This window comes from Lingula anatina, chromosome 4 (genome assembly GCF_051362555.1).
Source record: "Lingula anatina isolate TDL-2025a chromosome 4, LinAna3.0, whole genome shotgun sequence".
In the NCBI taxonomy this organism is placed as follows: domain Eukaryota; kingdom Metazoa; phylum Brachiopoda; class Lingulata; order Lingulida; family Lingulidae; genus Lingula; species Lingula anatina.
The window spans coordinates 19,455,147-19,467,195 of record NC_141770.1 but is presented as its reverse complement, the minus strand read 5'-3'; the positions used below and the strand labels follow the sequence as shown (position 1 = coordinate 19,467,195).

At 39.8% G+C, this 12,049-nt stretch overlaps 1 protein-coding gene across 5 annotated transcripts in view; it reads right to left on the bottom strand.

Moving 5' to 3' along the window:
- The window catches only part of LOC106169196 (uncharacterized), a 33,710-nt gene that overhangs the window by 3,044 nt on the left and 18,617 nt on the right, over positions 1-12,049 (bottom strand). For 3 of the 5 annotated variants that reach the window (XM_013548586.2, XM_013548585.2, XM_013548583.2), the window contains exons 2-13: positions 8,890-9,126; positions 6,034-6,935; positions 5,323-5,643; positions 4,676-4,733; positions 3,516-3,609; positions 3,100-3,227; positions 2,669-2,748; positions 2,200-2,316; positions 1,493-1,671; positions 980-1,253; positions 499-599; positions 111-233 (exon numbers count right to left, since the gene is read on the bottom strand). In XM_013548586.2, coding sequence (XP_013404040.2) covers positions 111-233; positions 499-599; positions 980-1,253; positions 1,493-1,671; positions 2,200-2,316; positions 2,669-2,748; positions 3,100-3,227; positions 3,516-3,609; positions 4,676-4,733; positions 5,323-5,643; positions 6,034-6,935; positions 8,890-9,083 — 2,571 coding nt within the window. In that variant the 5' untranslated portion in view covers positions 9,084-9,126. Of the gene's footprint in view, positions 1-110; positions 234-498; positions 600-979; positions 1,254-1,492; positions 1,672-2,199; positions 2,317-2,668; positions 2,749-3,099; positions 3,228-3,515; positions 3,610-4,675; positions 4,734-5,322; positions 5,644-6,033; positions 6,936-8,889; positions 9,127-9,772; positions 9,952-12,049 lie in introns of those variants that run through there. The other 2 variants (XM_013548587.2, XM_013548584.2) reach the window with 2 other exon arrangements.

Below are 12,049 nucleotides of genomic sequence, written 5' to 3'. Positions count from 1 at the left end.
ATGAAGAACATCAAGCACCTTGTATGGCACTAAACCATATACTTATAATATTATTATAAACGCCGCACTGGTAAAAGCAGCAAAACAGAAGTAAAATGCCTAGTTCTAACCTTGCGTCTGCTTTGGACTCTCTCGAACATCTCTCGTGCTATACGCCTCTGTTCTATTTTCCATAAAGCTGATGCGTCGGTCAAAAACGACACCCAAATACCGAAAAACGCGCTTGGAGTGGCCTAAAAAGAAAAATATTCCATTCAAAATAGAGAAATTTTGTTATAATAGTAAAATTTTTGCCAAAAATTTGCTTAAAGTAATTGTAAAGAAAATTGTAAAGAAAAGGTATTTTTTATCAACATGATTTAACTTGCTTTAAAAACTTATCCGAAGATGTGTTACTCCTACCTCCAATTGGAGGCCTACCTTACTCGATTATGTTATTTAAAAAAACAATTTTGTTGGAAATGTAAAGATATGGTAACATCTTTAACTTCACCCTACCTGATCATTTTCATTTCGAAAGGTAAAGAAGGCTACAACACCTTCAAACGAAAAGGTGGCCGCGGTGTACTTCTGCATCTGGGAGAGATGAGTGTCCTCGGCTGTAACCAGAATGAGATAACTTGGATTAAGCAATCAGAATTGATTTTTCCTTAAATTTTCTTGTGCTGTTTCGCCCATCTTTGCAATAAACCAAATATGTATATGGAAATTCAAAACAAATGAGCAGAATTGGAAGGAAGAGCACCGAACTATGGGGGTATGAGCACGCCAATGTTGCCAACAGTTTATGCTACGACCGAAATTCAAAAATTTCTGAACATTTCACAAAGTCATAAAAATGTAGTCACGGAAAGAGTTGTATTAACGAGGTGTTTTGCCACTAATTTTGCAATGGCCATTACACGGAAAAGTCTCCGTAAGTCTAGTAATTCAACCCTCATGGAAAACAGCATTGTCATACACGCTGAAATTAACCGACCTGTCTCAAAAAACTCCTCCATGTAATTCTTGAAAGGTTGAATGAGATGAGCTTCCGTCTCTTCGTAGATTTTCTCCGCCTTAGTTTTGTGTCTCGCCAGCTCGCCCTGCGTCCTCTCCAAGGTCGCCTTGATTTCGTCCAGCGAAACCGAGGCTGCCTGTTGGAGAGTTTGCATTTCGGGGACGTCGAATTTAGAGGTATTCTTGCCCGAGTTTTCTTCAAACTCGTTGCAGTAGGTGCGAATAATGTGCTGGAGTAGGTTTATACTGCCATCCTAGAAATGCGAGAGAAGTGAGATGAATGCGCTACTATACACAGAAAAATCGTTGTGAGTTTTTCAAAAAGAAAATCGATGCTTTAAAAATAGAAATTCCTGAAATTGTCATCATAAGTTTTTGCATCATTTTTAAGAAGAGTGAACCAGCACACACTTTTTTGATGGGGGGCAGCCATGTCCGCTGCATTTAATATGAACAAAGAACAGAATTTCTCGGACGTGTCAGCCGTACGTACCACACTTTTAATGTCCTTCACTTTACTGAGCGCCTGCAGCTCGAAGCCGTCCGCCTGGCCTCTCTGAGTCCCTCCGTTCATGTAGTTCCCAAAAGCAAGCACCAGCTCTATGAGCGTCTTTAGAGTCTTGCAGCTCTTCACTTCGTCACACGCACTTAACAGATAGGTTAGCTGTTGGTCTGTAAAGTAAAAAAGGCAGGGGTTCATTGTAGGTTTTCTTATAAAAGGGAACTCATTTATTTCCAAGGTTTGCTCATGATCAAGCTGCCATACAGTCCAATAAGTGCCCACGTGAGTTCTTCAATTCATTTATTGACTTTTTATATGCGCCTCTAGTAACCTAAATACAGTGGTAATACATTTTTTTCCTCATTTTAGATACTTTGTTGTGTATCAATTTTGTTTACCCCCAGCCTCAAATATGGCTTCATCAGAACTTCGTTTTATTAATCAACAACAAACAATAACCCATATATTACTTATTTACTGCTCCACAAATCAGCATATCTGTTTGTTTTTACCTGTATCAAAAGCGGCCTCCGTGAAATAAACTGACCTATCTCCAAGAATGTGCCCTTTGATCTTGAGGTGAAACCAATGGTTGCACAACTTTGTTATGTTGAGCTGCTTAAAATATTCACGCTACGGAGCTTATTTTCTCCATAATTACACCTTCGCAATTAATTTACACCTTCGCACGTTCTTACCTGTATCAAACATGGCTTCCGTGAAGGTGCGTTTGTACAGGAGACACTCTATTCTCTCGGTGAGGTGTCTCATTTTGGACAAGTCGAGCAAAAACTGATCTGGTTCGTCGAGGGGAGCTAAAGACAAATTGAAACTGATATATGAACACTGTATAATATTAATACATTAACACTAATGACATTTGTATTTTTATACTTATAAATGTGCATTTGATATATATTTTATATATCGAGCAGTATATCCCAATTCATTTGCCATATGCGACACGATGTGTAGCATTCGGTTATCGTAACACCTTGTAACTGCCTTACCAATTTAAAGGCAGAAAAAGAGAAACGAGTATCTATACGCCTAGGCCATAGTGATGCTTAAGAAACGGGTCTCATTTTAAGTACTCATTTTAATCAATTGAAATGATTTTTTTTTCTGAGTCTGGTGAAATATCGTAATTCCTGCTGACGCCCATACCTGCAGATTTAGCCTTGACTTGCTGGTGAAGTTTTTCCAGTTCTTCAGGAGTGGCGATGATTGTTCTCAGTGTTTGCAAACTGAAACAGAAACAGATAAATTATATTAAAATACAAATTTAGATTTAACTAGTGCCAGACTGTCGTATTTGGTATAACATGGAAACGTGATCTCTCGTGTGTTTATGGATACAAACGAGCAGGAAATTAATTTTAGTTTTTCCCAGTTTTCTAGTTTCCGGTTAAAAAAGGCCCTTTGCTAGGGGAACTGCAAGATCAGAAATATACCACACGAAAAGTATTGCGATTATAAGTAGATAAAGCATAATAATAACTATATCGTAGAAAATAAAACTTAAAATAATCATTTTCACAGAAAAAAAAAAACAAAAAAAAAAACTAGATTTCAGGCCACAGGTTTGTGTTACCCACCTGTCCAAGTCTACTTTGTTGAAATCAAGGTCGTAAATTGCACTGTGGACATTCTCCAGCTTACACTGCTGGCTACGAAGCCATATGGCCACAGAGCGCGAGCGATTGGCTTCCAGTACCTTAACCGGCTGTAAAATAAAAGGAGTCCATATACTTTATGAGACTCGGTTAGTTAGAGCATTAGCACAGGTACATTCAGGCGACTCGGCTATCTTCGTAGCCCACATATCGTGTACCTTCGGCAATAAAAATATTTTTCTTCAGTAAGAGCAAGGGTTCTGGATAAGATCAAGATATGGCGTCCAACTAGAGCATGTATACCATAGCTTACTATGGAGAAACCTTGACAGGGACACGACCATACCACATGAATAAAGTGTCGATCAAAGTGAAAATCACAATTTCGATAGACATACCTGTACTTTGTTACCCCGTCGTTTTAATGATGTGGCGTCTTGTGTCGCCATCTCGTGGCCATCACTACTCTGACTACGCGGTTTTCCAAAAAGCCTGGAATATGAAAAAAGAATAGATATGTTTATAATCACACGGCACTTGAGCTACAAATGCTTAATAATTTCTACGACACAATCAGGATCTGCTACTATCAATATCTGTTTTGACAAGAGCAACAAGGTTTATTTGATTAAGTTCTACACAAATCTGGAGTTGAATATAACCGTTTCAAACGGTTACACAATTTTTTTATAAGAAAAGCTTAAAACACATAAACTACAAAACTATGTTTTTTCATCGTTGCACAATAAAATTTGCACCTGTTTTAAACTTCAGCTTTCAGGATCTTAGAACAACTTGTAAAGTAATGATCTAAGTTGCAATTGACAAAAGTCAAAATTATTATTCGTTCGTCATTTGTCTCATGTTATTAATTCACCTTAGCGTCGTCCAAATGCTCGCATATGTTCAAACAAAGACGTTACACTATACTAAATGGCACAAGTGTTCGGGTATGATTAATGGAATATAGAGTAAAGGTTCTGAATTCATAAAATTCTTCAAATATAAATCAACATATCATGCACCATTTTGTCAGTCCTGTAAACTGCATATTTGACCTTACTCTTTTAAGTAACAGATATGGTATTGTTTCTTATTTGAGTTCCCACAATTTGGTATTGGGCACTGATTAAAGATTTCCTCAAGGAAACATGACAGCCAGAGCCATCTATCGGGAGATAAATGACCCTTAAAGGATCATCAGTCAGATATGCCTAGTCCCTGTCACGCAATCCGATCCATCTAACTTTTTTTTGTATGCGTGTGTCCTCCTCGGGTCTAATAACAAAATTACTATGACATGCCTCCTGAGGTTGACAATAAGAACAACAAATATTTTGTGCGCCTTCCCCTTCCAGATTAGAATTCTTTCGAATTGAAAATATTAATTGCAGAATTTAATCTATACCATCTTGGTTCTATCTCAAAGCACATGACAAAGTACAGTTTAGACACAAAGTTCAAAAGAAATCTTGCAAACAAACAGGTATCGGATATTCCATTTGGACTGTTGATCTTGTACTTTGTGCTACACTCTAGCTGCCTTTAAAACCCTTACCCTTCAAATTCCTCCACGTCAAAGTTTGGTTCTGTCACTTCATTCCAGATGGTGATATCTGATGAAAGAAAATGGAAAACAATGTCATAAAATCCAACTGAAATTGGTCTTTGAAATGAATACTTGATTTCTATCAGGATACTCGTAGTATGCTCCATATGCAGTCTATATATAGAAGTTAATGACAAATTTATGACCATGTAGATTGACATCTCGCGACATGAATAAAGCAAAGCGTTTGAATGCAGAACATATTTAAGCGGATACCGGGGATAATTCTTTCCATATCAAAATGGCGGGTTCATCGTAAGTACCAAAACGAGAGAAAGGACCATCTATTACATTTTTTTTTCATCTCAGTGGGCATGGCGGGGAGGGGATGCTAAAACCATCATCCTTATCCTAATAACCCGGAGGGGAGACGAGGGAGGGGCAGAAAAAATAGCCCAAGGTGTAGCGTCTACTGCGCTTCCTCAACGTTATAGTGTCCGGCGCGTGACTAATATGATTGCCATTCAATCTATAACTGGCCCGAAAGAATACTTAAAAATTGCCATAGGGGTCAAGTTGTGATAACTACTGACCATATTCAAGTGAGCTAAAACGAACGAGTTACCGACACTGGTCATCTTCCGGGGATGACTTACCTTCAGACACCACGCTCCCCTTGGTGGGCAAGACGACCCTGTTCCAGTAGAGGGGGCGCATCTTCACGCGGGGCCGCACTGGGGGCTTCCTGGGGACCACTGCCGGTTGACGAGTCATCAAAGGGGCCGGAGGAGGTGGAGGGGGTGCCAAAACGTGCGTCCCTGCTGCAGGTGTTAAGGCTGGAGAGGCCGGGGGTGGAGGGGGGCGGGGAGACGCCGGCGTCCTGGCCTCTCGTGAGGATATTTTCGGCGACTCTGGAGGTATCATTGAGACCGTTTGCACTTGTACTCTTTGGTTTTCTCCCATGTTGGGTCTATCTTCTGAATGGAAATGCATCAACTTAAATTCATTGGAAATTGAAAATATGCCCAAATTTAATCACGAACGTCATTCACTGAGAACTCTCTCAAATAAAATTATCTTAATGACAATATTTCGAGGAGTCTGGGTACATGTATTCAATATAAAATATAAGATATACAAATGTAAGATATAATTAGGCAATATAATTAACTATGTTATGGTAGGATCTTAATTGTGCTTTATGAATAAGATCATCTGTTAGATAAAGTCTGACGGCTGTCTAAGATTAAATCGACGGAGGACCAAGTTCCCATGACTAAATTAACAAGTACATTGCGTTTCCTTACAGCTGATCACTCGACTGATATCTGAATCTTTTAAATTTTGAAGCCGTTTCTGTTACTTACCTCTTTGGCCATAATGTCCGTTAACTCCCGGCATTGACTTGTTGCCAGACTGTTCCAGAAGCTCTGCAATTTGTTTCAGTTCGTGCATTTTATTCATCAGTTCATTTATTCTGCCTTCGTATCCTTTCACAACACCCTGGTGCTTGCTCTCCATTTTTTTCATTCTCTCCAGGAGGGTTTTCTCGTTGTCGGAGAAGCACATATCATCGTCATTGACCTTGTTCGACCCGCCATTTTGCGTGTGGTTTCCCGCTTCCTCTCCCTGTCGTCTGCTGTTTTTTGTCGGGGTGGGAGGTTTCTTCTGAAGCGCTAATTCTTGGAAGGATTTGGCAACCAATGTATTGTTGTTGTTATTGTTCGGACTATCAAATGATTTGTCCGGATGTTTTTGTTCGAGGCTGGGTGTCGGAGAAGGAGAGTATCCCGGGTTGAAATTTTGATGTGGAGTTGAACCTTGTTCCGAATTTCCAAAATGGAGTCTCTCCGCCGGTCGGGTTATCTGGGGCGTAGTCTGTCTTGAATTGGAAGCCGCCGTGCTGGAGGAGAGAGTGCTGGAAACGCTTCCCTCTCGGCTGCGTTTTTCCCAAAACGACAATGGCGTCGAGAGCGGGGTGGAGTTTTTAATATCCCGTGAATTGACGCTCTTTTGTACGGTAGTTGGGGACTTGCAAAAGTCGATAATTTTTGGTGACATCGGAGAGCCAAGAGAACCGTTGATATTTCTCTTCTGCAATCTTGGACTTTTAGGTTCGCTGCTCATGCTACTGTTCAACGATCTCGTATCACTATCCTCACTCCCGCCAAAATTCAGTTCCACCAACTCTATGAGGCGTTTCTTTGGAATGTAAGCCGAGTTCGTGACGATTTTTCTCGCCTGGTCTACCACTGTTTCGTCCGACCATCTGAAGTGGAGAAAAAATTACCAAATTAAGACAGTAAGAAGTAATTGTAAATACGAGAACCCTTACCCCGCCGAGTACAGTAGAGTGGTAAGGACTCTTGTCCCACTTCCTTGTGTGGGACGTCATAGGTGTAATAACAGGGGAGCTGACCGTGGAAGGCACGAGAGCTTTCTACCGTGTTATCAGCCCTAATAGTGCCGGTGCCTTAATAAGTAAATGGTGGTAGTTTGACCTCACTCTACCGTGTTAAAATTTAGTCATAATTCATTTGGCTAATCGGCTTGAAATGTAAACGATTGGTATACACATGGGAAATATATAATTGCGTTATTATTTTAATAATATTAAACAATTTAAAATGAAATATGCAATTTTCTAACAGCTAATAGCTAGTTTAAAAGAACACCTGAATGATAAAAAGTCAGTTTTTTAACACAAAATTTCTGTTAAGTCCACCTTAAAGTTCGCAGTATAAATACTTTTATAAAATTGACAAGAATGCTGAGGGAGCCGCACAAAACACTGTGGATGGAAAAAATTCTAAAAATTCACATTCGGCTTGTTCAGACAGCTAGGTCACTGCGACCAGCTTACTTCTCACTGACCTCTGAACGCTACGGTTTACGATTATAAGTGGACGACCGATGCACTTAATGTAAAAAAAATCCGATGCACTTAACGCAAAAAAAGTTTCTGGTATTTCCAGTTCACACCTGCTCACTTAACACCTGGGTCCGTGGTTAAGTGTCGAGTTCGTGATAGATATGATAGACTTAAAAACCGAGATTAACAAGGGCTTTGATTAACGAGCTGCGTCGTCGGTTTTTAAGGTGCAACACTAACGCACGTGGAAGATATATCATTTTGAAATGAAGAGGAAGCTCTGAATAATCGATCTCCTTATAGAGTTTGTTTACCGACCGCAACCGGTACGAGCTCTACTTGATTACCATAATAACAAGGTGTGTATGTATATACATATATAAATATGATCTCGAATGATCAAATTAAGGAGGAATGGGGGAATAAACACAATGTATTAAACTTCAAAAACAAAACAATTCGATCATCGTGAGTAATGATCCTTGGTTCCGGGCATGAGTCATGGACGGCCTGTCTCTATCTCTATCGAAATGATCTCTTACAGGTGTACAGGCCATTTATTACCCGAGTACAACCTGAAAGATCGTAACTAAATTACATCTAATAAAATAGAAAAATAGTCATCCACGTACGGGGCGCATATAACACGAAAGATATGCCTTTCATTCTCTATTATTAAATGATAGAAAAAACATGTATTGGCAGTAAGAGCTAGTTATCGAAACAAAATGCGGCCCTGAACATGCACGTCTGAACTACTTTATTACCAAACACCTGGTTCAACTAAATTTGTTTGTGCTTTAACTATCTATGCTTTCGTGATATCAACATCCGAGCATCGATTTGGTCATGTAATGAACTTATTACGATAGGCTTGGTGAATTCCACTCAATTATACCGGCGATACAGAAGAATGGTCGTAAAAAAACTCTGTTGCTATTGCCATTAAACGACTGGCGATTTTGGAAATGTCATTTTTTCCTGTTGGGAGTCATACCAGACACTGATTTAAGTGCATGTGTTAAAGGGCCAATGCTTTTTAAATTAAAAGTGTTGTAAGAGGTGAGAAGAAAGAACAGTGAACGAAATCATGTAAAAGATATGTAAAAAAACCGAAGGGATTTTTTTCGGCGAGAGACGATTGGATGATTAAGTGATTGAAATGAGCAAGAGGAGGGAAGCTACAGCTATTTCCTTTTTCAGACAGTGTGGACGTTTAATGGTGTCTCTTGATAATTTTGATCGTCTCCAGGAGATGGAATAAACCACTTATATCGTATTAAGTTATAACGAAGAGTGGGGTGTCAAGTTGGACTTACTTTTATTCATTTTTTAATCTCAATATTCTCACCTGTACAAATGCACACTGTCCTCAAACCCGCTATGTCCGACGATACTCTCTATATGGTTATGGTCAAGCAACCACTGGGCAAACTTAATGGCCCTGGCCCGGCTCCGGAAGCGGTGGGGGTCGTGTTCCATTAGCGTGGTGACCAACACTGACCCCTTGAAGACGTGCTTGAAGACGCGATCGCGGCGCTCCATGATGGGATGGAGGAGATGCGCCTTGTTGTTGATGTTGCTCGGTCTGAAAGAAATAAATAACACGTGAGAATATCATGGCGGTAATGAGCGGAATATATATTTATGTATGGAGAAGACAATACACACGATGAAATTTTTTTAATGATCTTTTTAAGAAAAAACAAACATAACCATAAAGAGCTTGAGAATATACCGGCGACATAATAATGATAATGACATCATTCTACTTGTAATATCATTGTATTTTTTATCATTATTGTGATAAAATCAACAAAACATCACGCTATATCTTTGCGGTCTCGTTTAACCAATGTGGTATATATACGCAAATATACCACTTCCCCAGCAACAAAACACAGCGTATGGGGGTTTAAATTTCACTGTGTCTAGGTTATCTCCGTTGACTTGGACCAGAGACAGGAGACAGCCCCTGCTTAAAGTTTCACAGTCTCCAGCGACATGTGACGCTATGAAAAAATTCCACACGATAATCTACATACGTCACGTAAAGATTTGGTGCTATCTTGTTGGAACTAACCTACAGTTAAAGCACATGTTTAAATCTTGTTCACGTACACTCTACACAACTATCAACTCGTCAGCTGTGAACTTACACGCACACACACACACACAACACACACACACACACACACAAGCACGTACACTGAGGAATATGTTACTATACTCACTTCTACCAGTTCTCTCTACAAAATTCTACTTGTTCAGACTTGCGTGCAGATTATAAAGAAATGTGTGTCAGAGAATTCTCGCTACACAACTTCCGTTATTATTAATCACCGCAAGTCCGAGAACTAACTTATATATGGTCAAACTGTCAGCGATCTCATTCAGCACCCAAAATACCCCCACGGAACGCTAGATTACGGTCAACTTGGTCAGAGCGATGATTTAATAGCCGCACACCCACGAAACGCCAACTTCGCTCCGTCATTTCAACTAGTCATCAACGTAGCGTTCATCTTTCTGATCTTTGTGACCTGACCGTAACATGTAACTGAGATTTCAAAGTGTGATAGGTTAATTTTGTCGTAGGTATACATGCCATGTGTAGCGAGGACGTCAGTGATGAAGAGACAAGCGGTTCATACCATATGTACATGTCGATTACCTTCACTAAGGAAGGCGCTATATGCATCACGGTAACGTTTTCCATGTTGAATACTCCTTCTTCCTCTTCTTCTCTCCCCCCCTTCCCTGTCTCCCCTCCCCCCCTCACCGACCTTTCCCGACATCTTATTACTTCGATGAACATTCTCCCTTTATCAAGCCTAACCCTCCCCATCTATTTTCTTCCCCTTTTTGTAGCCTCTCAAACTAAATTTCTTCTTTACCCCTCTTTACCTGGAAGGTGAACCATAGCGACCCAAGAATACTGAGATATAAGCAAGGTTAAAAAGAGAGAAATAGTTCAATTGAACTCGTATTTTGATATGCGTTTCAACCACAAGATATATACTCTGTATACTAAACACGCGCATTTTGACCTAAATTCCAAATAGGCGACGTTAAAAAATGTTGCTACTTTTTTTCGAACGTTAATCAGGTGGACGGCGTCCTATTTTCCACGGAGACAGACCCCCTGTTTATATATTGTTTATTTGACAGTGTTTTAGATCGCACTATCTTGATAACAACACACGCTAGACCGAGAAATTATTCTATGACATACAAAACAATGACGAAATCCCCAAGTCCATAGTTCACACGACTGTCTTGGCGAGCCAAGAACAGTGGGACTCTGTGACTTTCAAATTGGATATGATAATTTAATGTGACGTTCATTTGAGGCGTTTAAGTTAAAATCTTGATTTATGTCCAAAAATGCTTTAGTTCAAATGTCTTTTGTGGGAGAAGCTGTAATGATTGACGTTGAGCAATGGCTTCTCTCCCGCCGCAAACGCTATCGTCTGCTCGACTCCGGCCCGTAATGGATCGTGTCACGGCTTGTTTTATACTATATAAACACAATCTGGGAGTTTAACACATACGCTGGCCTTTCACTTGGCAAAACCATCATGTGTTTTCGGTAGCCCGCGAAAAGTGATTAAAAAACCAAAAACAAATATTCCATTACCATTCCTTTCAACTCCCGAGTTTTTGAGACCCGCCCTAGCTGTTTTATTTCGTTTGAGGGTAATCAAGTGTTCCAAGATATCTATTTAGTTGAAATGCGGGCTGGTAAAGTAATTTTTATGACTCTTTTATGCTGCAAAAATGTAAACGCACTTAAACACTCAAAAAATATTACAAACCAGTGTTTGATGTCGAGGTAAAGTGGGAGACAAAAGCACTCAATCTACCGCAGCGTTCCTGGCCTGTTGATGGCCAACTTTGGTCCCCGTTTATTTTTGTCATATGATAATCAATTATGATAATTAACGACACTTGGTCATTGTGACTGGATGCTATACGTTTCTGTTGTATTAATTTTTTAGTTTAATTAATTTTTTTCAAGAGCAGTAAATGCGCATTTTGTTACCGGATTTATTCGAAACCTGGACGCCTTCTAAGTAAATAAGAATTAATGAAGACTAGGCTTTCTCAACCGGCTCCGTATACATAAAATTGCGTTGCAATATGCCGTAGGACACAAGACAAATTGTACGAGCATGAATCGTCGATCACAATTTATATCAGCACAATATCACTCTGGCGGTTCCCACACATACACAATTATCATTCCACATATACTATAAGGTCTTGTGTGTAAGAAGTTCACAAAGAAACACCATGCCAGTTGAAGTAGTACCTATAGGCGGAGAGATTGCCATCTCGAATATGATCATCGCAACCCTCTCTCACGACCTCTCACGGGGAAATATTACGTTTTCTGCATATCGGTTCATCTCGGTGATTTTGGAAAACTTTCTCTAATATGGGGACGGCGTGCATTCATTCAAACGACGATATTTACCAACCTTTGGCATTCTCTCTAGCCTAATCAC